At 26.7% G+C, this 24,451-nt stretch overlaps 1 protein-coding gene across 2 annotated transcripts in view; it reads right to left on the minus strand.

Moving 5' to 3' along the window:
* Positions 1-304: 304 nt before the first annotated feature.
* Positions 305-24,451, minus strand: part of LOC127276702 (uncharacterized) — a 29,086-nt gene continuing 4,939 nt past the window's right edge. The window contains exons 2-5 of one of the 2 annotated variants that reach the window (XM_051297313.1): positions 22,069-23,356; positions 4,180-4,351; positions 3,521-3,578; positions 305-2,696 (exon numbers count right to left, since the gene is read on the minus strand). In XM_051297313.1, coding sequence (XP_051153270.1) covers positions 2,013-2,696; positions 3,521-3,578; positions 4,180-4,351; positions 22,069-22,156 — 1,002 coding nt within the window. In that variant the 5' untranslated portion in view covers positions 22,157-23,356 and the 3' untranslated portion in view covers positions 305-2,012. Of the gene's footprint in view, positions 2,697-3,520; positions 3,579-4,179; positions 4,352-16,611; positions 17,145-22,068; positions 23,357-24,451 lie in introns of those variants that run through there. The other variant, XM_051297312.1, reaches the window with a different exon arrangement.

The raw sequence follows: 24,451 nt of genomic DNA on the forward strand, positions 1-24,451 counted from the left end.
TAAAAATTATTTAGTTAAAGTAAATATTTATTTTATAATAATCGAGTAACCGATTATTTGAATCAAATAAATTATTTTTTCACTGTATATTATAAATTGTTAACAAGAAAAAAATTTGAATTTCAAAAAAAGGTACAAATTTTTTTCCCTTTAAAATTAAAATTTTTTTTTACTCTTTTTTGGGTCAATAAATAAAAATTCTGTTTTTTCATTTTAGGAGAAATGATGAATTTTTATTTACAAAAGAAAAAAAAAGAATGAAACGAATTCGTTTCAACGAGACGAAAAACATATTACAGTCAGATATAGTTAAAATAATAAAGCAATTTTAATGGTTTCGACAGCTTAATGAATTGTAACATGAAATATAAAACTCTCGTATCATCAACTAGCTATATATATATATGTATATATATTATTAATATTGAATATGGTCAACATATAAATATACAGTCATCACGTTAATTTAACGAATTCGTACAATATAGATATACAGCGATTCTATACACAATTTTATTAGGACCTCTAGATCTTTAATTTGTTTATCGGTCACTTAAAACATACAGATTTTTATATTTATTATATTTATATATATATATTTATAATTCCTCATATGTAGTCCCAGGTACCTCGCTAATCAATACAATTTTATATTTACATAAAATCTTTTCACGGTAATACTCTCGATATTTTTTCTTTTTTTTTTTTTTTTGCTTTTTCCTTATGAAAAATTTTTTTATATGAAGATTTCATCTCCGTCGTTTGTAATAAAATTAAGAAAAAAAACTTATACTAAGAAAAAAAGGTAACAAAAAGAAAAGGAAATCCCGCATATAGTAAAACGCAAACATTGAAAACTTTCTACATATAAATTATTATAATTTAAAAAATTATCGCTTTGGCACTTATACCGTTTGAAGGTTTTAGCCTAAATGCCCCATAAAGAATTTTTGTGAGAGACGGATTTTTACCTATTTAGAGTGATGAATTTGAAAATTTCATAGAGAATTATTGAAATTTTCATATTTTATTTTTAAAAGATGGTAGAAAAGATGATTTTTGAACACTTTTAGTTTAGAATTTCTCAGTCTAATATAATATGCAAATTAAAATGAAAGGAATTATGTATTCCTTTTATTTTTAATTAAAAAATCACAGTTAAAAATTAAAATTTTTTTTTTTTGTACCATTTTACAAATCAGTCTCTTTTTCAATGTTTTAAATTTCAAAAGTCGTTTTCGTTAAATTGAAAGTACAAAAAAAACTACTTTAATAAAAATTAATTTCATTGAATTAAAAATAATTAATCCTTGGTCAAATTTACAATTGTCTCTAAAATTTTTTGTAGCATGATTTACAAAAATTTTCTTTTCGATTTAAAATTTTTTTTACGGAGAAAAATAGATATTAATATCTCAATTTTTATTAATTTTTTGAAATTGATGATTTTGATGTAAATAGAATTTATGTCTCTAAAGAAGGAATGACGGTCTAACAGACCGGGAGTGTATTATAATACGTGATGTTTTTCGCGCATAGCTGTTTAATTGTTATATCTATTGTTCTCTGTGTGTTTTTTTATGAATCGAAAGATATTATTAATATAGTAAAAGCGTGACTGACAAATATATATTCGACTTTCTGTCTCAATATATTTAAAAATAGAAAGAGTTGCTCCAGGTGTTAAATCCGTCTCTCTGTATTTGCCTTAGGCCTTCCCTTTATACATATATATTTCAGAGAACGTCATTTTCTCTTTTCGCTCTTCTCTTATATATCCTTAGGAACATTATTAATCCCTGGAATTCTGAGTAATTCCGTCTCTCTCTCTCTTCTTTCTCACTCTCTCTTCTCCCCATTCCCACCGACTAACCCAAAAAAAGTCATTCTTCTTTCGGAAGCTGATCATTCGGAGATCCTGGAGGATTGAAAATTCCCCCGAGAGCTTCTTCAGTGGTTTTTTTTTTTATTAGTATTTTTCAGTCTTATCACGTGGTTCTGGCCCGCGCTGGTCACGTCATTTGAGCCGCATTGAAGTCCCTTTTTCTCGGTGCAGGAAAATGTTTTGAATTGGCAATTTGAAATTGTTGAACGTAGGGATTATTTTTACCACCTGGTGAACCATAATGCGTTGGAATGGAAACCATGCCAGTTTGTTGTAAATATTGTTCACGATAGAGATTTTGTTGTGTGACAAAATCACCATTTAATGAACTCGGCATATGCGAATATTGTTGTGTTGCTTTGGTAATTTTTGGCATTTGATGATGATGATAATTGTTGTCCCTAGTATTGTAATCATGATGATAGCGTTGATTAATTGGCGACATTCCAGGTGGTGTCATACTTTTTAAACTTTGCGTTGGACTTTGACTAATTGATTCAAGAACGTGTCGTGGCATATTTGGCGATGCCGATGAATGTGTCTCCTGAAGACCGTCTATACGATTTGCTGTCATATAAACAGGTGCACTCTCAGGACGACCACCAATTATATTTCTCATTCCCTCACGATCCTTGGCACTTAGACTTTGTCGAGGTGTATACATGATGGTTGTGTGATTTTTTATTGTTGTTACATTCTTCATGTCGGCAATGTTCGAACATGAAATACTGGCCAGTTCCCAGCGACGGAGCAAGCCAGTTATTCGATCCGCTGATGCTGATGCATCGATACTCTCGTCATAGTCTGGTCCCTGTAAAGAAAATTCAATATTTCTATTAATTAGGTCGTTTATTTTTCTTATGAATTCTTTAGTAGAATTCTCATATTTAACAGAACTAATTTTAAGTGATTCGAATTTTTAAATGTCAGAATTTTCAATTTATCGAATCTATTTGTCCGAATTTTTATTTACACGAATTATTATTTAATAGAATTCATAAAACGTCGAATTTTTTATTTGTCCGAAACTGCAAATGGCCGAAAATTAATTGACAGAAAGATTTCGGCGCGAATTTTAAAATTAACCAATCACAATTTTCTTAATAATTTACGATTGGTCAATTTTAATAATCGCGCCAAAATCTTATTGTCGATTATTTTTCGGTCATTTGCAGTTTCGGACAAATAAAAAATTCGACGTTTTATGAATTCTATTAAATAATAATTCGTGTAAATAAAAATTCGAACAAATGGAAATTCAATCAATAATAGAAATTATTCTAAAAAAAAATTTTTTAAAACAAAAAGAAGTTAAAAATATATTTTAGAACGTTAACTCTGTGGTTCTGTGATTATGAAAATAAATTAGGTATTCGTCTGACGTGTTTCGTTCTTGGAAGACTAACACTGTAGACTTTAGATTTAGTCAAAATTAGCAAAGAACGGTCAAGTACGACTGGTATGTATATTTGAACATGTGGTAGAAAATGACACGTACATATCTCTCGACAAGTTGACAAGGATATAAATAAATTTTTTTTTTAAATTTAATTTTAAAATTAAAATTTTTAATTTAATGGAATATATTTTTAATTTAATGGAATATATTTTTAATTTTTCTTTTCTTCAACTTACATTTTCAATTTTTTCGTCAAGCATCTTGAAAAAGTCCAATTGACTAGAAGATATCTCTCTGTAAATAAAAAAAAAGAACATTGTTAAAATATTTATAAAAAATTAAAACTATATTTCGAATAAATTAATTAATATTAGTAAGAACTTAATATTAATTAATAATATAATATTTTTAGAAATTTATTTTTATTGAATAAAAATGCGGAGGTTAATTATTTATTTACTGAATTCATAATAAATTCACAGGTCTTTAGACAAGAACAAGATTTTTAAATGGTTTCTTAATTAAAAAAATAAGAAAAGAATTTAATTAGAGACTTTAAATAGTGAGGTAATTATAGAGTCGGAAATGTAATGAGTTTCATTATTAGTAGTTGGCACTTTGTGCATTTAAAAAAAAAAACTTGAAATTTAATAGGTTTACAAAAAATCAAAGCTCCCGGTGAAAAATGAATGACAACAAAAGCAAAGTATTAATTATAAAAATCGTATTTTCTTTCGAGAAATCATTTTATTTGTACAATAATTTTTGAGGGGAATTTATATTTTATTTTTGAATAAAATATTTATTAACTTTTAATTCTATTGAATATAGTTGGCTCAATGATTTTTCATTAATTACCTTTACTAATGGCTGAGAGAATCGTAAGTGAACTTACGCTTGTTGTAGCAAAGGGCCACTTCCAGGTCCTCCTGATTTCTTCTTTGCCTGTGATTTGATGTCAATGGAACCATTTTGTTCTTCATTTCGATTAACCTCGGCCCCGTTGTTGTTCGTCTTGTTGCCCTTGACGCTGCCATTTCCGTTTTTCTGTTCAATTGATGCAGAACCTGTAAAAATAAACATCATTTTGTCATTAGAGAAAGTGATTTAATTTAAAATGATGACAAAGAGTGTTGCAAAATTTTTTCTTTATAAATAAAAGTTTTCTTCTTTTTTATATAAGAAAAGTTACAAAAGTTTTCTGTATACGTTTTTCTTTGTAAACAAAACTAATCTTGTGTCAGAATTTCGTATAAGTGTAAAGTAAGAGGTCTTCATTCACGTGACTCGAAAACAAAGCATTCAAAAAAGAAAAAGATATGCATTGTAATGTAATTCAAAAAAAAAATGCTCGAGTTTGTTTTACAAAAGCTTAAACTATATTCCGTCGAAATGTAGATGTAGAACGAGATGAGAATAGAAAGTATTGAAGATTATGAGATGTCGTGTAGAGTAAAAGGTTGAATACGTGAGGTGCCACACGAACTAAAATATATGGATCTCCTAATAATACAGTATTTCAGATCAAGAAAATAAATCTTTCCTGGTGCGCCTTTTAAAATCAGTTTTCTCCAAAAAAAAAGAGTTCCTTTATTCAAATATAAAGAAGATTATTGAATTTTCTCTGCGCCTTGAATAAAATTAATCTGAAGTGTTTTGACTTTTGGTATTTAATTATTATCAAACGCACTGAAATTCTTTTTAGATATTGTAATTTGATGCACAAAGCATCTTCTAATACCTCGCAGACTCGCTCTCTCTCTCTCTCTTTTAGCAGTTTCATGAAAGCACGATTTTCTAATCTCCCTAACAGTGCAAAACAGTAATGAGGGCAATACCACTTCTCTTGATGACAGAAGGCTTTAAAAAGAAGATCAAGGGCCAAAGATAAAGAGCACTTTACATTTTAAAGCTCCCGCATTTTTTATGTTTTTCACTTTTTTTAATGAGATATATTAAATAAACTTTCGAGGAAAACTAATTTATTCCCCAACTGTATCTCGTTAAAAATAATTTCATCATGAGGGTACAATTAAAACAGTTTAGTATTGTATATCATAAAGTAACAGTTATTTATATATATCAAATTACTTTACTGTTTCCATTTGACAAAAACTTTCGCTTTGTTGATAGTGTTCCAGATTTCTCTGTCTTTAAAAACATTGTGTTTTTCAGTTTTTGGCGTTCTTGTTTCTGTTTATAAATTTTGGGTAACTCGCAAAAAATTTTTTTAGAAGCAAAATTAGATTCTGCATCAAAAAAAAAATTCTTATATACTTTGGAACATATTTTAGAATATTACTTAAATTCAGTATATAACATTCTAATTTTAAGAATATTGGATATTGAATTTAAGTATAAAATATGTGCCAATTGTATATTCTAAATTTCATAGAATATTTTTTTTCGGTGTGTACATTTGTGAATTAAAGTGGCGCTTGTGTATTATTATAGTGTTGTGTAACTTCTATTTTTAAAATTTCCTTGGAATGATGATGAGAATAATAATACATTCAAGCGGAAGCTATATAGTATTATGTAGAGAGTTGGGAAACTTAGTTTCTCTATCTGTTTATTGGCACGCGCAAAACACCTAAGGAGAATGAACTTTTAAACACAATACAAACGACAAAAAAGTTTGTTATTTTTTCTAAAAAAGGCGGGATTTTTTTTTTAAATTACTGTTGTGCTTTGTAAACTCATATTTTTACTTCCATTAATTCTATTTTGATACCTAAAATCGGTATTATTTTAGTACTTTCTTTTTACAGTGTACCCAGATAGCACGAAAGCTTGCAGCAACCTTGCGACAAGCTTGTCGCGCAATATTGCCAACCTTGCATGGCAAACTTGCCGCAAGCTTCAAATGTCCCACCTGACACAAGCTTGCATGGTAAGGTTACCGAAAGATTGTACTATAAGGTTACTGCAAGATTGCTCAGTAAGCTTGCAAGGTAAGCTTCTAGCAACCTTACAGTACAATCTTTCGGTAACCTTACCATGCAAGCTTGGATCAGGTGGGACATTTGAAGTTTGCCATGCAAGGTTGGCAATATTGCGCGGAAAGCTTGCTGCAAGGATTCGTGCTATCTGGGTATTAATTTCATTAGTTTTACTAATTCAAAAGCAAAAAGTGAGTGGAAGTGTAAGAAAAAATAGAATTTCACAATCGACATTCAGTTTACAGTTATTTTTGTTAAAAATAATTACCTCAACTTTTGTTATAAGTTTAAATATTAAAAAAAAACACGTTTTACTAATTGCCTCTAGATAAAATTTAATTAAAAATAATTGTTTTAACCCAAAATATCGCTGATAAAAATAAGTAAAATTGATATTGTTTTATTTTTTTTTAATTAATAATTAGTTATTTTTCACGTTATCTAAAATCAATTTCTATACTAATTTTAAAAATAAATAATTTTTGTTAACTACATTTAAAAAAAAGACATTATATATATATAATTACAATAATCTATAGGAATGTGAAAGAAACATAAACATTATATAATAAAGTTGCCTCATTCATTGGCTCTATGATGGCAAAAGAAGGGGAATGAACTCGAATTACAATAGGACATAAATAAACTTGAAATATATTGCAACCGCGAAGTGCTTGAGTGTTTTGATCATATATACACATAAGTCGCTCAATAAATATAAGTATACTATATGTATTTGTGTAGGGGTCTTTCGTTATTCGTTATCAACAGGTACTAAAAAATATAGCGCGAATACGTATATACATATTAAAAATCAATAATACGAATCGAATGTCAGTTATAATTATTATTGTTAGGCAGAAAGAAAATCAAATCGATTTGAAAACTTATTTCATTTTCCATTAATGCAAAAGCTACTCGACCTGGAAAAGTAGACTTGATGCAATTCGGAAATTGTATTGAGTGTTCAATATAGCTACAATATATGCCTCGAAACAATAATGCATAAACAATGAATAAATTCAAATAAGATTGCTCGCAATATGGTTATAATTGACAATAAATTTATCATTTTATGACTAACACATTATTGTTGATAAAAAAGTGGATCATATTGGATTTTTTTTATTAATTCGTTATGTAGTAAATTTTAACTAATTCATATAGGAAAATGTCCACTACTAGTTCAAATTAGTTAAAAATTTTACTAATATATAAAAAAATTATTTGATGCAAATAATCGGCTACTTGACTGTATTTATCATATTTGTATCAAATAATTATTATTTGAGGTATTTATTTTAAATACAAAAATTATTGACTCGAATACAGTTTATTTGATTCAAATAAAGTTATGAAGTAACCGATTATTCGAATCAAATAATTTTTTTTAATAGTTTACTTTTTACATGTGAAATATTTAAAGTATCTCCCTTTTTTGTAATTATTCTATTTTCTTATCAATAAAGAATTATTTAGAGGTCAGGGTTATTGAAAGGATCGACATCATCTGATTCAATTACTTTTCTTGCGGGCTTAAGTAAAAAAAACCAATAGATAGGATTGCAGGTTTCTGAGAAAGTTAAAATTGATTAGATTACAACAATCAGATATAAGGTATATACATATATATATAATTTTTCTAAAGACTTGAAACGCTATCGTTGATTGAAAGTACATTTAAAAAAGATACGCGCAATTGAATTTCAATTTAAATGAATAAATTACTATTACTTTGAAGATGCAAAAATTTATTCAATTATACGTTAAAATGATTTTTATATTGAAATCGCTTTGAATTTGATATATGTTTCGATTTTTAACGAATTTATTTCTTTTACACGTAAAAAACTCCTTTCAAGTTTAATATTAAAATAATTATTAACTGTAAATAAATATTTACTAATAATATTAAATAATATAATTTATTAATGATAATAATTTTTAAACATTATTTGTATATATAACAAAATTATATAATGAATTCGGAGTAAATTAAAACTCGTATATGTAATTAATAAAGTTACAATCATAAATAAGTTGCTTTCGTTGAAGTTATATTTTGCTAGTTAGTAAATAAACTTGTGCAATCCTCTCTCGAAAACATATTCAATATTCAAATGTATTCCTATATTTACAGGAATGTGTAAATATTAAATTAATTTCCTCGTTGAGGACCATAGATGAAAAGGCGGAAGTAATTTAACAAACGATTCCTCATTAAATTTTTTTATCAATAAATGTCATTTATCTTCAAATTCCATTAATTTTTGATATCTTTAATTTTATGTAAAAAAAATTTTATTTTTAAATTTTTCAAATATAAAGAATTTTTTTTTAATTGATTCGTTAAATTAACGATGATTTTTTTAAAATAAAATTCAACAGATGAAAATTAATGGAAAATTGATAAACGCTTTTGGTTAGTGACTTTATAATTTTTTAATTATAAAAAGTATAAACCGAAATGCGTCATTGAAACGTATCTATTTTTAAGAAATTGAAGGGAACCGTGCCATAATTTATAATCATGTGTGTATGTATGCATATATATTTGTGTGACGATGTATGAAATACACGTATATACATATATCTGGAAACAAATTATCGTTTAACTCTGTTATATCTACGTGTAAACACGTGCAATCTAATTACAAGTCCTGATATCCTCGTGAGAGTTCTGTTTATACGTTTAGACACTCTTCATGGTCATCTCAAACGTCAGTTCACTGATTGATCATATATTGAACTATATGTTTTAATGCTCAGGTTATTCAACATTTTCATCCTTACTTTACATATATATTTTCCATAAATTCTTTGCCAAATAAACCAAAAACTGAATATTATTTAAAACGTAATTTTTCAACTAGTTTCATCTTCTGTAGATTTTAAAACGAATTTTTCCTAACATAATTTTTAGGTATAGAGAATTTTTATTCGGCTGGGGCAGAATTCCTAAAACGCCGAATTTTGTCCGAAATTGCAAATGACCGAACAAACAATTTTGGCGCGATTTTTAAAATTTGCCAGTCATGATTTTCTTGATAATTTCTGATTAGTTAATTTTAAAAATCACACCGAAAATCTTTTCGATTGTTTTTTCAGCCTTTTGTTACTTTCTTTTTTTTTTATTTGTTTGACTTTTTTTCTCCAACTTTCATTTTTGTTCTTTGATCCTTTGGTATATGAAATTTCAGTGTGAAATTCTTGACATTTTCTCGTGCTAGCTACAAATATTGTTAAGTTCCAGGGCGTGAAGGAGAAAATATTTTCAAGCATAGAAGATATTCTGCGAAATTAGTAAATATTGTTTCAGGCGTATCTCGCATTTTGTTGCAATTTTACTTGTACAGTTATATAGCAGAGGGTTAAAAATCCAATTTCATATACAGAGATTATTATAAAAAAAATGTACTTTTTTGGTTAGAAAGTTTACAAGTATATTTTATCTTTTGTTATAGAGATCTATAGAGGTGAAATTTGTTTATAGTGAATAATATTGTCGTAGAATGTTCTTTTTTATGATTCATGAGAATATTATTTTTTTATCAACCTTGACAATTAAAGAGATTGTATATAGATTAGGTTTACTATAATAACCTTGACCAATTTTGTCCAGTTTTAGAATATTATTAACGTTCTGAATCGATTACCCTTGGTCTATAGATTTCTAAATAAAATAGAAATAATTTTTTCATCAATTAATCTTTTCCTATCTATATTTGTTCTTGTTTTCTATAGTTGTTTTGTTATATTAAATTATTAAAATATAAATTATGATGCAAAATAATGCATATATATAATCATCATTTTTTAATACGCGTACCTTTAGGAGAATTTTTTTCTCTCATATAACTTTGAGTTTTTAATAGACTGGAGAAATACAATTTTCAGAATCGTTTTAAAGTTGAAACTGGAAGTTTCATAAAGTTCAGCCATCACGTTATAAGGTCGTGAGTTTTTCTTTGATTAATCACATTTCACGAGTAATTGACTCTGTAAATCTTTCTTAAAATTGCAATAATTTACACGCGAAATATATTTGGATTTATTATTATTTATTTTTTCTTTATACTAAATATTGGACAAATTTTTGTCAAAATTTTATTAACATTTTTCTATTGTATATAGATTCTAAAACAGGTGTGACTGAGGGAAAAAATGAATGCACTTTTTTTTTTTTATCAAATCAAAGATGACTCATTTTATATAATAAACGCGTATATATACGAGTTTACTTGTAAGTGCACGTTCACAATTATAGACGGAAATAGAAGCAAAAAAAGATTATCGCAAGTCCAGTGAACGTCTGCGAGAGAAAATAGCCGCGGTGAATAATAATTTAATAATGCGGTGTAAATATAAAGTCATTTTTGTCGTATAGAAAAGTTAAAGGATTAAAAATTAGTTATTTATCGATAAAATTTCAATAATTTTAACCATTTTATTTCGATGCATATCTTAAATATATAATTTAGTTCTTTATTTTTTTTATCTCATTATCTGAATCGTTTTTGTGTTGAGAAAGCAGTTTCTGAATTTTTCTGGGTTAGACAACCATGGCATATTTTTCGCTAAAATTTCTGAATAATTAAAGTTCTTTTTTTATAGTCAATTAGATGAAACAATTTGGAAATTGAATTACTTTTTTTTGTGTTTGTTTATTATTTAACTTAATATAAAAAAGAATATAATTTACACACGTGTTCCACCCTCTGGTATGTATGATATATACCTGACACATTTCTCCATCACACATGACGCTTTACCGGAAGCTTTTAACTTGAGAGAAAATATATTTCTGATGGTATATCCGATATCCTGAAGTATCAAATTAACAGTTGATTGTGTACATGACATTTTACACACACATATATATATATATAGTAAAAACAATTTGACATATATGCTCTTTTGATATTTATTTCCAAAATTTTATTCTCTTATAATCAATACCAGGTAATAAAATTATTACTTTAATGGTATTTAATGATAATAAAAAATAAAATGTAAAAATAAGCTCTAAAATTGGATATCACAAAAACTAATTTATTAGAATTTGACAGAATTTTATTACCTAGAAAATTTTCTGAATTACATTTAGGAAAGAAAATTAATTATCAAGTCTGTTTTCTTCATCTCTTTTTTATTTTCATCTCCTTTATATAGAACATTGACATATACATAAACTTTTATATATTAACCTTTAACTTTTTTCCTCTATCTCTCTTGATAATATAGTTTTTAATAAACAATGTTATAATATGTTTATTATATATATTTTGCCTGACACCTCTACATACTTTGACATATTACATCGTCGCATACCCTCAATTCGACATAAGAGCAGACACCGATAATCTATTGATTCTTTTTTATACCCCTTATTGGATAATCGATGACCTTCAAGCTAAATTATCCTTTAAGCTTTGTGACTGAGTGGAAGTTCTTATATTTGACATTTATAAGCAAGTGTGATAATTGAATTATTATTATTCGTTTCTTTTAATGTTTATAATTTATAAAAAGTAAAACACAAAAATATCTGTTTTTGCATTCATTTTTTATTTTCATTTAGTTAAATGTTTATCAGTTAATGAAGAAGGATTTTCTTGGCTTTTACGATTGAGATACGATTTCATTTCTGAGTATTCAAAAAAAAGAAAGATTTTAAAAATTTTAATTTTCTCATTAATAATTCATTAATTAATAATCATGATTCTTTATATAAGATTTATTGATTAGTGACGTGGTTTTTTATTTTGAGATTTATATCAAAAAATTGGAATCTTTTTATAAATGATGAATCATTTCTCGTTTATAAAGTTCTATTTTATTATTTCTGTTTTCATATCTGTCTTAGAAGCATTATAAGGAAAAACATTTTTCACCATCGTCAATTTTTTTTTTCAACGCTTGAAAGATCTGTATTTTCCTTTCTCTCTCTATCTCTCTCTTAGGATAAGTTTTGATAAACAAGAGAGTAGAAAAACAGTTAAAAATTTCCAACAGTGTTGATTAATATTGTGACGTTTCGCGCGCGGCTATCAGATATAAAGTCTTTTGAGATCTGCAAACCAAGTATGTTGAAAAACATTGCGTAATGAGTCCTCTTTTATCTGTAAATATATATACCCTATATGTATATTTTTATATATGTGATCAAAAACCTGAACCAGAACCAAAAAAAAAAATGTTTTAATGGTTAATTTTTGTTTATATGGAATTCCCGTAACAATTTTGTGGTTTAAAATAGGAAATGAAATCATCCGGTATAGCCAGGAATAGCTCTCTGAGAAATTGATAGGATACAATTACGTCTTACAGTAATGTAACTAAAAAAAAAATGCGATAACGGTATTAAATCCCATAATTTCTCTCAACCTGTAATTATCTACAAGGAGAGGTGCGAGATCGTAATTGAAAATTTATCTTACTGATAATGTTCATATTGCATCATCATCATTTGTTTACATAGTTCATTTATACAATGAAGTCTTGAAAAGAATCAACAGAGGAACATTTGCTTCAATTTGAACCAAATATATAGACATATGGTCTATTGCCTTGAGACATCTTCAATTTTACGATTGTTTTGCACCTTTGAGAATAATATATCTATATATACATTATCTAACAAAAGAGACGATAAAAATTTATGCTATGGTTTTGTAAATATTTTTCATCTATTTTTTGTTTCTTCTATTACATTTTCTTACATCGCAAAAAAATATTATGTGAAATTTAGAATAAATAATTTTATATTTAAATTCAGTATGTAATATTCTAATTTTAAGAATATTACATACTGAATTTAAGTACAAAATATTCTAAAAAAAGTATATATTCTAAATTTCATATTTTTTTCTGTGTATTTTCACCATTTTCCCTCGGTATTTCTATCTTTATTATAGTATATTCTTCTTAAGTCGCACATTCTCTTAAGACGTCATTGAGATATTTTTCTGAAAAAAAAGAATACTCTAACGCGAGGATAAGATATCGAGTATAATGAATTATTGCGAATTATTCTTAAAGTTTAGTAACTCTTTAGGAAACATATATATATATATATATTCATCATCAAGGACAATAGAATTTAATTATTGTCTTAGAGTTTAACTACTTCTAGTTTTCATTAAAGAATTTTGTTTATCACGTTTATAAATAAAATGAAAAACGTGCTATTGTGTAGATATAAAGCTGTTTAGTCACGTTCGCAATTTCAAAGAGATATTTTTCCCAAACATTTGCGCTAATACACGAGAAACATTTGTTTTTTACGTCGTTATTTTACTGTCGCGAGCGCGCGCGCTCAACACATTTGACGAGTTAGACAAACTATTATTTTTATTGCTTATTTTCTTTTTTTTATACTTTTTGAAAAGTATAAAATGTTGAATGGGACATTTTCTTTGTATGCAAAATTGAAGAGATAAATTTTTTTAATCTCAAATGCAAATTGAACTCTTATTGCCAGGGGCTATCGACACTTTATGTATATTTCAATGGTATAGACATATATATTTTAAGTAGGTCGGGCAAAAAAAAAAAAAAAAAAATGTTTCATATCGGAACATATACTCTTTTCAGACAGTAACCTTTCAGGATGACATTAATAGTTAGCGATGAAGCGTGTCTGTGGAATTGCTTTTTCTTTCGTTCATTAACTTTTAACAAATGAAGAGGGTGTATAACAATCTTTATTATTAGTGATTTTTATCTCAATATATTGCGCACATGTTAACTTTTGACTCTCTTCTTCGAGGAAAATTAACGTTTATGAATTTTGTTTTCTATTTTGATTATAAAAATTATTCTTCTTTTAAAAATATACTATATAGTAATAAGTATTATAGTTTTAGTATTAAATAACAAACTACTATAAATAATCGTAATAAAATATCGTTCTTAATGATTTTTTTAGCGATATTGCAATTGATCTAGTCAATATTATATGTGACATATTATCATATTGCCTCTATTAATATCAGTAGATTATAATATTTATTCGCACAAATATTACATATTTAATATTTATTCTATTTAAAATTATCGAAAATTAAATTGGGTCAATTATTTTAATTTCATATAAATATAGAAGTGATAATTTCAGTCAATTAATTAATTAATAATAATTGTTACCTCGGGGGTTATAAAAAGATATAATTCGATTCAAAAAGTTATGAATTTTTAAAATTAATTTCAAAAATAGTTAATAATTATATATTTTTATTAATTTAATAATAATAGTAATAGTAAAAAAAATATTTTTAAATTAAGATTAATTTTTATTTTTAAATGGCTTTTAATTAATTAAAATTAAATTAATAATGTTTATAATTAATTGATAAAAAAAGTGTAAAAATTGTTGTTTTCAAATTTCTTTGAGTAAATATACGGTTCACATTAAGGTTAAATGACTTGAAATCAACAGGACTTATCGATATATTTACAATAAATAAATGTTTGATCCGCATCCGATTAACCTTATATGCCATTAGCTATTTATTACTAGAAAACGAGCTTATATACGTATAATACTACGCACAATATACTACGTGATGTATTTCACGTGTTACACGTTTGATTCAGTCGAAAACAACAAGATAAATATATATCGTGAAAAAAATATCGTTCATTTCTTGTTCGGTAATCAATGATAAATGTTAAAAATTCAAAATAGAGAATGATCCCATTACATAATGTATATATAGACATTGTTTATAAAAAAGAAAAAACTTTTGTTTATAACAAATTATATTTCTTTTTTAATGTTAAATTAAACATTTTTTGATGTTAAAATTATTATGACGATATTTATTTGAAAAAAAATTAATTATTAGTAAATTTATATAAACTGACCCAAAATAGAAAACTCGTTCGGCGTCAGTGCATAATTCGCGTTGCAATTTGGCCCGTCACATGCAACGTACATTTGTTTACGACTCAACTAACGTGCCACACGTGAAGTGACCTGTGTTCTATTCTTAGTTGAAATTCACTATATTTAACTCTTTCTCTATTTTAATTGCAAATGCAAAAAAATACAATTTGAGACAAAATTTTCTTCTTAGTTTTTTCTTTTTTAATTAACAAAAAACATTTTGCGGACAAAAAAATTATATTTAATTTAAATACTCCGCTTTTATTTTAAAGAAAATTTTATTTTTGAATTAAACAAATTAAGTCAAAGAAACAGATTTCTTTAAATCAACAAAAACTTTTTTCTAAGTGATTAAGAATAATTTAAATTATAATTGGAAGCTCGCTTTTAATAATAAATATAGTTATTAGTAATATAAATTTCTATAAAAATTGTAACTAAATATTATGATGTTAAGGGGGATTTAAAATATACACCGAAAAAAATATTCTAAAATTTAGAATAGAGGAACCAATTTAAGTATAAAATATTTTAAAGTAGGTTCCTATATTCTAAATTTTAGAATATATTTTTTTCGGTATATATATATATATATAAAGTTTCCAGTATTCGTGAAATTAAATAACACATTTCGATTCGAATCCGGTTCGAGTTTTAATGTAACAGTAGGGGATAGGTGCTGGATGTGAGCCAGGTCTGAAATTTCTGTGAAACTCAATTTGAACCGGATTGCGGACAAGAGACGTATCAAATACAAGAAGTCTTCTTCGAGAATTCAGTTAGCATATACTATTGAAAAATACATATTGTTTTAAGGGAAACATGTTTTTTTTTGTAATAGTATAGTCCTTTTATAAAATTTTCTCGGGTTATTTTTTGTTTTAGGCTTATTAGGATATCTTTTTGAGAAAATTCACAAATGCAATAATTTTCAAAAATATTTAACAATTTAAGCGCTTGATAGGGTAGAATTCCTTCCGAGTTTATGAATAAATTAGATTTAAAAGTAGAAATGGTACTTTAACACCCACTTATAGTCAAGATGATATAGAACTTTGCATAATATTAAAGGAAAATGCCCAATATATGTAGTTAAGCTCTTAATGAACGGATGAAATATTAAATCCATATGCTTTTCTTCAAAAAATATTCTGAAATTTAGAATATAAGGACCTATTTTAGAATATTTAACACTTAAATTCGATATTTATTCTTAAAATTAGAATATTTCATATACTGAATTTAAGTATAAAATATTCTAAAATATCTCCCTATATTCTAAATTTCAAAATATTTTGGTGTATCGATATGTATTCGAGAAGTATTTCTTTTTGCGATAAAAAAGAAATATAAAAACATGAAAAACAATATAGAGGAATTTCAATTTATAATGTACAATGCAGACATCTGGCAGTACTTGTTCTATATATATGAATAAAAATATATTATTTACCCGCGTATTCATATATGTTCAAAAATTTATTCTGAAACATACCTCTGGCACGTCGAGCTAGATGATTTATATTCTGTCTCAAAACCTTTAACCACATCATTGGATTTTCACGTTTCTTCTCTGTCTTTGTGTTTGAAATTAGACGAACCATATAAAAAAAAAGCGATCACTTTTTTTCTCTAAAAGTTTTTGATTCCCAAAGGAAGGTATTTTTTTTGTATTGGTTATTTCGTTCAGGCACTGTTCAAAGTTTTTCCACAAGAAAACTTTTGTCACTAAACGAAAATTGAAATCATTTAACAAGTGTGAAAAATTTTTCACTTTGATCAATAGACCACAATGGATGTTAGTTTTTTTTTTTTTTTAATTAAACCGATTCACAATTATTTGATGGTTTAAAAAATTGTATACATGTATTATACTTTCTCACTGAGTAGGAAAATATGCTTTGCGATCGATTCAAACGACCGTTGAAGACTGAGAGTCGTATGCCGGGCTCAACATCAAATTACTACGTGAAACAAGTTGGTTGCTTCTTGTCACACGACGCTTTATACGGCACGTAGGCAAGCTGTGCGAAAGCCGGCAATACACTTCAACACTATACTACCGAACTCGATAATATTGGCTTTGATCCTTGGAGAAGTGGTAGTGGTGCTCGCGCAATGTTTACCCGCGGTTTACCCATAGCAAACTTTATCACACATGTTTGTTATATGCGTATAGGCAGGGCCGCTATTTCATTATTAGATATACATGAGGGGAAAAATGTTCTTCCATTATTTGTAGGATCTTTTTTTTTCGCAATCATTTTGCGAAAAATATCCATAAGAATTTAATTTGATTTTGAGTTTCATACAAAATTGTTTTTAATTTAATAAAAATTCTATTGCTGATTCAGAATGACACATCCAGATGGCGTCTCTCTCGTTTTCATTGGCTGTACTGCTCAAGGTCATAGGATAGCCAATGAAATCGAGGACACGTGACACTAGAACTCCGTGTGGGCGTCTCCATTTCATAAAGAGGTCACATCTGAATCTCTTATCAAAGGGGTTTCTTTCTTCACTGAAAAATAATTCTGAAATTTAGAATATAGGTACCTATTTTAGAATATTTTACACTTAAATTCAGAATTTATTCTTAAAATTAGAATATATTCTTGTTACTTAGTATTATAAATTCTAAGAATATATTCTAATTTTAAGAATAAATACTGAATTTAAGTGTAAAATATTCTAAAATAGATCCCTTATATTCTAAATTTCAGAATTATTTTTCAGTGAAGAAAGAAATCTGTTTCATAAGAGATTCGGATGTGACCTCTTTATGAACTTGTGTAAAAGTGGAGACGCCCACACGGGGTTCTGGTGTCACGTGTCCTCGATTTCATTGGCTGTCCTACGACCTTGAGCAGTACAGCCAATGAAAACGAGAGAGACGCCATCTGGATGTGTCATTCTGAATCAGTATTTGGTTAAATTTTACTAATTCAAAAGCAGTGAAATTCTATTAAATAAAAACTAACAAATTAATTTTAGACATTATCCATGCTTAATAATTATTTAGAAATATCATTTCATAATCGAATGATTAACAAAATTGAGTTTAAAGGATCGAAATAACGAGGATTTTATTTTATTTTTACTTTCCTATATTGTCGATCACATATATTATCATATAGACGAGTATCTAGGTGATGGAGAATTGAAAAAAAGTCTTCCGCGACAAAATTCAATCTTCTTATATACATTCCTTTATAGAATCATTTTATATATGAGAGATAAATAAGTCGCTACTTTTCTTCTAGATAAATAGGAATTGCAATTTGAATTTTTTTCGCAATGTTTTTTAAATAATTATTGCTATAGTTAATTTCAATAATATGGGAAATTAAATATTTTATTTCGAAATTTATTTTTCGTTTTATTATTGAAAAAAAGAGAGTTTTTTTCTCTAAAAAATGTTGCATATATCCACAAAGGCAACAGGAAGTATTGATTTTTCTACAATCTTTTATATCTTATAACTGGCATTGTTCCATCGTAGATGGTTTCATGAAATAAAATAAATAAACAAAAACATTTTTAAGCATATTCCTATAGTCTTCAATATTTTTATATTCTATTGTTATGAGTTTTATGAATAGAAAAGTAGAAGAAACGAACTTATAAAATCTGTTTTACAGTAAAAAAATGAATTTTTTTATTGAAATATTTTTTTTATTAACGTTTGACAATTTTTTTTTTCCTTAAATGCATTGTTTGAAATATACATATTATTCTTTTTACAAAAAAAAAAAATTCCTCAATCCCTATATATGAAATCCCAAAAGATTCAACAAGACCGACTCATGAAGCCTTTTGAAACACAACAAATGCTGTAATACTTTTTAATACCCTTTGAAATCCAAAGTTTTTAAAGTGACTTTTCCCTTTTGTGCGAAATTCTCTATATATTTATTTCCCATGGTCAAAAGTTTCATCGTAGAATTGACAAAACTTTTAACAAGTTTCTTCTTTTTTTGCCATAAAAATTTTTGTTCTTTCTAAAAGTTCAAATTTTTATTTTTTTAGTGTCCTATATGAAAAAAAATTTAATAGTCTCAAATATTGGAAACAAAAATATAGTAACGCAAATTGTATTTTTTGAATATAAAGAGAAAAAAATTATTATTTTTTTTTTATTCGGAACTAGGGCAATAATTAAAACTAAAAAAAAAAATTGTTTTTAATCGATTTCGTCCCTGGAGAACAGAATATTTTCAAGACTGATAATGTGGATGTTAACGTGCTTCACACGTGAATGAAAAACACGCAGTGAATGGTAGAGTGCATTTACGCATGTATTATTGAAGTGATGAATCTATAATTGAAAAGAATTTGCAAAATAAAATTCCCCATTTTTCGAATAATAATTTAAATATATTTTATTTTTTTCAAAGAAATTTGTTTATTATTCGAAGATTTTTCAATTAAAAAGCAATTAAGTTGTTGATATTATTAAATAGCATGCGCTAATGTTGAGTTTATTTTTAGATTATTGTAATGTAAAAAAGTTATTTTTTATCTTAAGTATCTTTAAATGCTTCTTTTTTTTAATTTAAAGTTTATATTTTTATATTCCCTTAAAAATTTGAAAGATTCTTTTATAAAACATTTTATCTTCTAATAAAAATTTTCCACCTTTTTTTGTGTTAGAAAAAAAATGTCGTTGTAATTGTGTTATTTTGTCATTATTTGGGTATTGCTATATTGAAATAATTACCGTCGGATATATAGATAAAGTCACAAGTTCTATTTTATATAAAGACAACAATAAAACGTATATTATTAAGGCTTAAGATGAGTTTGACATTTTAATCATTCTAATCATTATGATAAATCAGTGTTCCATTTTATTGTAGATTATCTTACAATATGTGTGGCGCAGTAAATGTTTAAAAAAATTTTTTTTTTTATATCCTATATTTTGCCAACAAAAAATCATTTGATTAAAATTTTCTTTGAATATATATTTTTTTTTATCAAAACTCTATTAATAATGCAATAAATTATAAATAGTTGTGCTATTGTCATTTCCTTGCGCTTGTTCTTTATTTGGTAAACAAGAAACCGCAATTAAATTATAGACATGGCTTTAATTTCTTTTTTAAATATCATAATAATTTTTATCTATTGTAAAATATAAATAAAGTTTATTGTGGATAAAAATGACGTAATTTAAAAAAAGGAAAAAATATAAAAGATTGCGGTGGCTCATTATTGGTTTATATTAAGAGCATTGATCTTCTATCAGAGAGCAGAAATTTCTCCTGTCAAGGATTATGCTTTTAATAGAAACTTTTTTATATAATAATTAACTTATAAATTCATATAATGATCGATTCATTGTGAATTATGAATTAAATGTTTGAATTTAATCGTTTTTTAAAAATTGCAATTAAACTCGTTTTTTTGTAAAAGTTTTTAAATGAAGAAAAATGGAAAACAAAAATAAAGTAATTTTTACTATACTTCCAAAGTAAATTTAGGCTTTACTTTGGAAGTATAGTAAAAGTTACTTTATTTTTGTTTTCCGTGTATAGGTAAATCGTCGCATATTATAAATAGATTTGTAATTATGAAATCTTTATAATAGCAAATAAAAGATTTTTTAATTCCTATTAGATAATATAAGACAAACGGCAATTAAGATATCTGAGTTTAATCTTGTGTCTTAACTATCATTATATATAGAAAGAGAGAATCCCTCAGTAATTAGCAGATGTGGTGAGATTAATCTAGATTTGAGACGCGCCTGTTTTTGAGATCAAAAGGAACGAATATAATATTGAGTTCTCTTTGGAGTTGGTTTAAAGATAGTGGAGATGTTCAAAGTTAAAAGGAAATGTCGTGTAATATGTATAATGTAAGCATTTTTAGTAGAAAAGAAAAACTATTTTAGTTACTAACTTCAATATTATTAGCTTTGTTATTTTATTTTATTTTACTAATCATTCATTGTGCCAATTTCTCGTTACATTCAAAGAATAAGAACGAAATGTTTGCCCTATTACAATGAATAGAATTATGCATCCGGTCCAATTCCATTTTATTTCATAAGTCTTAAAGAAGGCCAACAGCTAATATTCTCTTTATCTACTTAAATTTCAAGCAAATTATATACTTTTTCCTCTCTCCCTCCTCTTTAAAAATTTATTGTAGGTTTTTGATACTTGCGACAAACACTTGAAGAAATTATAGATATAGGTCGGTATATTATTGATAAGCGAATAAACAATGCGATGATCATTTTTAGATGATGGATTATACTGTGTCTAACCTTTATTTAACCTGATAAGAAACAGTATCGGATCGAAAGATCATAACAAAACAAATAGAATTACACTAAATTTTGTGATTTTTTTTGCGATTAAAACAAATCCTTGTTTTCAATACTGAATGTAAATATTCTGTTTATAATAATGACCTTTACGAACGTAGAATTTTTATTTCGTTTTGATATTTGTAACGAAACGAAAATAGTAGTTTCGATTTCGTTTGGTAAACGAAACGAAAATCCATCAGATTACTTTTCATATAGTAAACAATTCGAATTCACTTGTTTCACTTACAGAACCAGAAGTAAATCTGACGAATTATTGTTTCGTTCACCAAACGGAATCAAAAGTACGTTCCACTTTCGTTTCGTTCAACAAATCAAAATTAAGTTGATTTTTGATTCTGATTTTGGAATCATGAAGCAAAGCAAAAGTGTTTTTGTTTTGACTTCATGAAGGTTCCTGATGAAAACAAAATTTATGCCAAATGAAAATTATATTCATTTCAAAAACATAATACAGAATTTGTAAAATTAGTTCCATAATTTTTGGCAAAGATCTTGTTGATTTAGGAATTTTCTTATTTGGTTTGATGAAAATCGAAAAGAAAAGTTTTAAAAAATTGGCGTTTTTTATTTATTTGTTACACGTGATAGTGAAAGAAAGTCAATACTCACGTATTGAGTCTCCATTCTTCTTAGAGCTACTTTTGTTCTTCTTATTCTTGGGATAAATGTTACCAATCTTGCTCTGCCCACAACCCATTCTGTCCGATTAAGGAGGCTTTCCGCTCTTCGCAGAATCAGTCACCGACACTCACAAACACTTCTATTACACCTCTTTTTCACACTTTCTTTCATTTTCATTCGATGCCATTTAATTGATATAAATAATCCGAGAGACGAAATTTTCAAGTATAATCTTCTTCTGCAATTTTTATTTTCCTTTAGACAAATATAGATTTTATAAATATTGTTTATTCTGTTCGCGAATTATTATTTTATATAGTCACAATTTTTTAAATATGTGTATAAATATAAATTTGTACTTGTGTAACATTGATGTATTTTATATATAGGTATTATGTACGTAATGTATATGCATAATTAAATGTATGCATTTAAAGAGAGGCATTTGTTCTTATTGTTAGAGATATTTATTTTGAAATGTATTGTGTTATTTAGTGTATCGGTAAGAGAGAGGTATTTCTTTGAGAGAATTTTTCTTTCTAATTTTTTTCGTTTAGATATGTAAATGTTGCAAAAACGATAATATGTGCACACAATCTAATTTTCAGTCTTTCCATATCTTTAAATTTCTCTTGTCTGTACAATCTGTTCAGTGTTATATTTACATATAGATTTCTTTTTTTGGTCACCTTTTTATTAGTTGTTTTTTTGGCTACCTAAGTAAAGGCAGCCAATCCATTTTTGGATCTTAATACCTCTCTTTTCGCCTCATTCTTGATTTATCATCATATCATCTAACCAATGTCAAGCTTAACAAGTGAATCATCGTTCCCTCTTTCGTCTTCGGCGCACATTCACAATTCCTTAAATTGGCAATATTTCAAACCAAAAAAAAAAAAAAAAGTTTCCTTCCCTTTTGTGCCTGGGAAATAATTGTCAAGGCAGAACTCGTAATACGTGGAGAGGGATTGACATTTATTTATACTTCGAGAATGTTCTGTTCTCCCCTATTTGGAGGAGATATGGAAATTTTTTTTTCCCTAATTTTTTGTTTTTGAACTTTAAATTGATGACGTTCTGATTTTTAGTTTGTTGATGATTTTTTCACCTTGATGATGATGGATTTACGGTTTCAGTCTTGAATATATTTTGTTAATGTCGAATAGAAGGTGAAAAAAACAAAAATTGGAGCAAGGTGGTTCTCTCACACAATGAGCTTTTCTGAGGCGTCTCTCTCTCGCTATGATGGTCCGGCAGTAGATTGCAATTATCGGATCTGCAAAAGAAAATACACAATGGTTATCCACGTTCCGGGTTTAGGTTTATATTGGAGAATTCTATGAATTCGTGCATGTGTGGCTAGGATAAATAGACGATTGTGTGTGTGAAATTTGGAATAGCATCGCAGCTGCAGCTATTTGATCATTGCAGCTTTTGCTGTAATATATATATATGTGTGAGAGGGAACTCGATTGAGGAAAACACGAAATGAATGTATAGTGGAATGCGATATTCCACGATAGAAAATGATCCGTTTGTTCCAAAGATTATTCTACTATGACGTATTATAGTATTAAATAGAAAGCAATAAATTAATCCCCTTGATCAGAAACAAAGATTTGCGAGCTCAATTATTAGAAAATTATATTAATATTTTAAGAAGGATGTTCTAACAAATTAATTTTAGCCATTATTTATTCATGCGTCCCTTTTTTATCGTTGTTTTCTATATATGTGTGACTATTTTTTGACCCAGGTGATATGAAATTATATTTAATTAGCAAATTTAAATGTTTTTTTTCCGAAACAAATGAAAAAAAAAATATATTAGCACATACGAAGAACATTTAGGGAAACTGACAGTGATTTAGATCACTAAATACATCAGTTTTGCTCGATATCTTCAAGGGAAACTCGAACGCGTTACCGATGTGTAATTAAATTCAAGTACGTCAGGCCAAACTGAGTTATAGTTCCACCACACGTGTTTATGTACACAATTTCTTCGAAAGAAAAACTCGAATTCATTATAGTGATGTTGCTAAATTGGAAAAAATTAATAGAATTCCAATTCGTAATTAAAATTGCAGACTTATAATATTTATTTTCTTTTGTATTTATTATCTTAATGTGACGTAATTATATACTTAAAAAAAATTTATTTCTTACTATTTTAGTTAACAAAAAATAAAGTTTACTCAAAAAAACAGATAAATAGACAAATTACAGTATTTAAAATTCGAATAAATAAACAGTTTTGATTGCATCATTTTAAAATTTCTTCGCAGTTCAATAATTATAAAAGATAAATTACAAGATGATCTTTGACCATACGATAGACATTAAATAACGCGATTGAAGATACATATAT

Source organism: Leptopilina boulardi, unplaced genomic scaffold (genome assembly GCF_019393585.1).
Source record: "Leptopilina boulardi isolate dan_hultmark-lab unplaced genomic scaffold, ZJU_Lbou_2.1 LbouV2_151, whole genome shotgun sequence".
Classification (NCBI taxonomy): Eukaryota; Metazoa; Arthropoda; class Insecta; order Hymenoptera; family Figitidae; genus Leptopilina; species Leptopilina boulardi.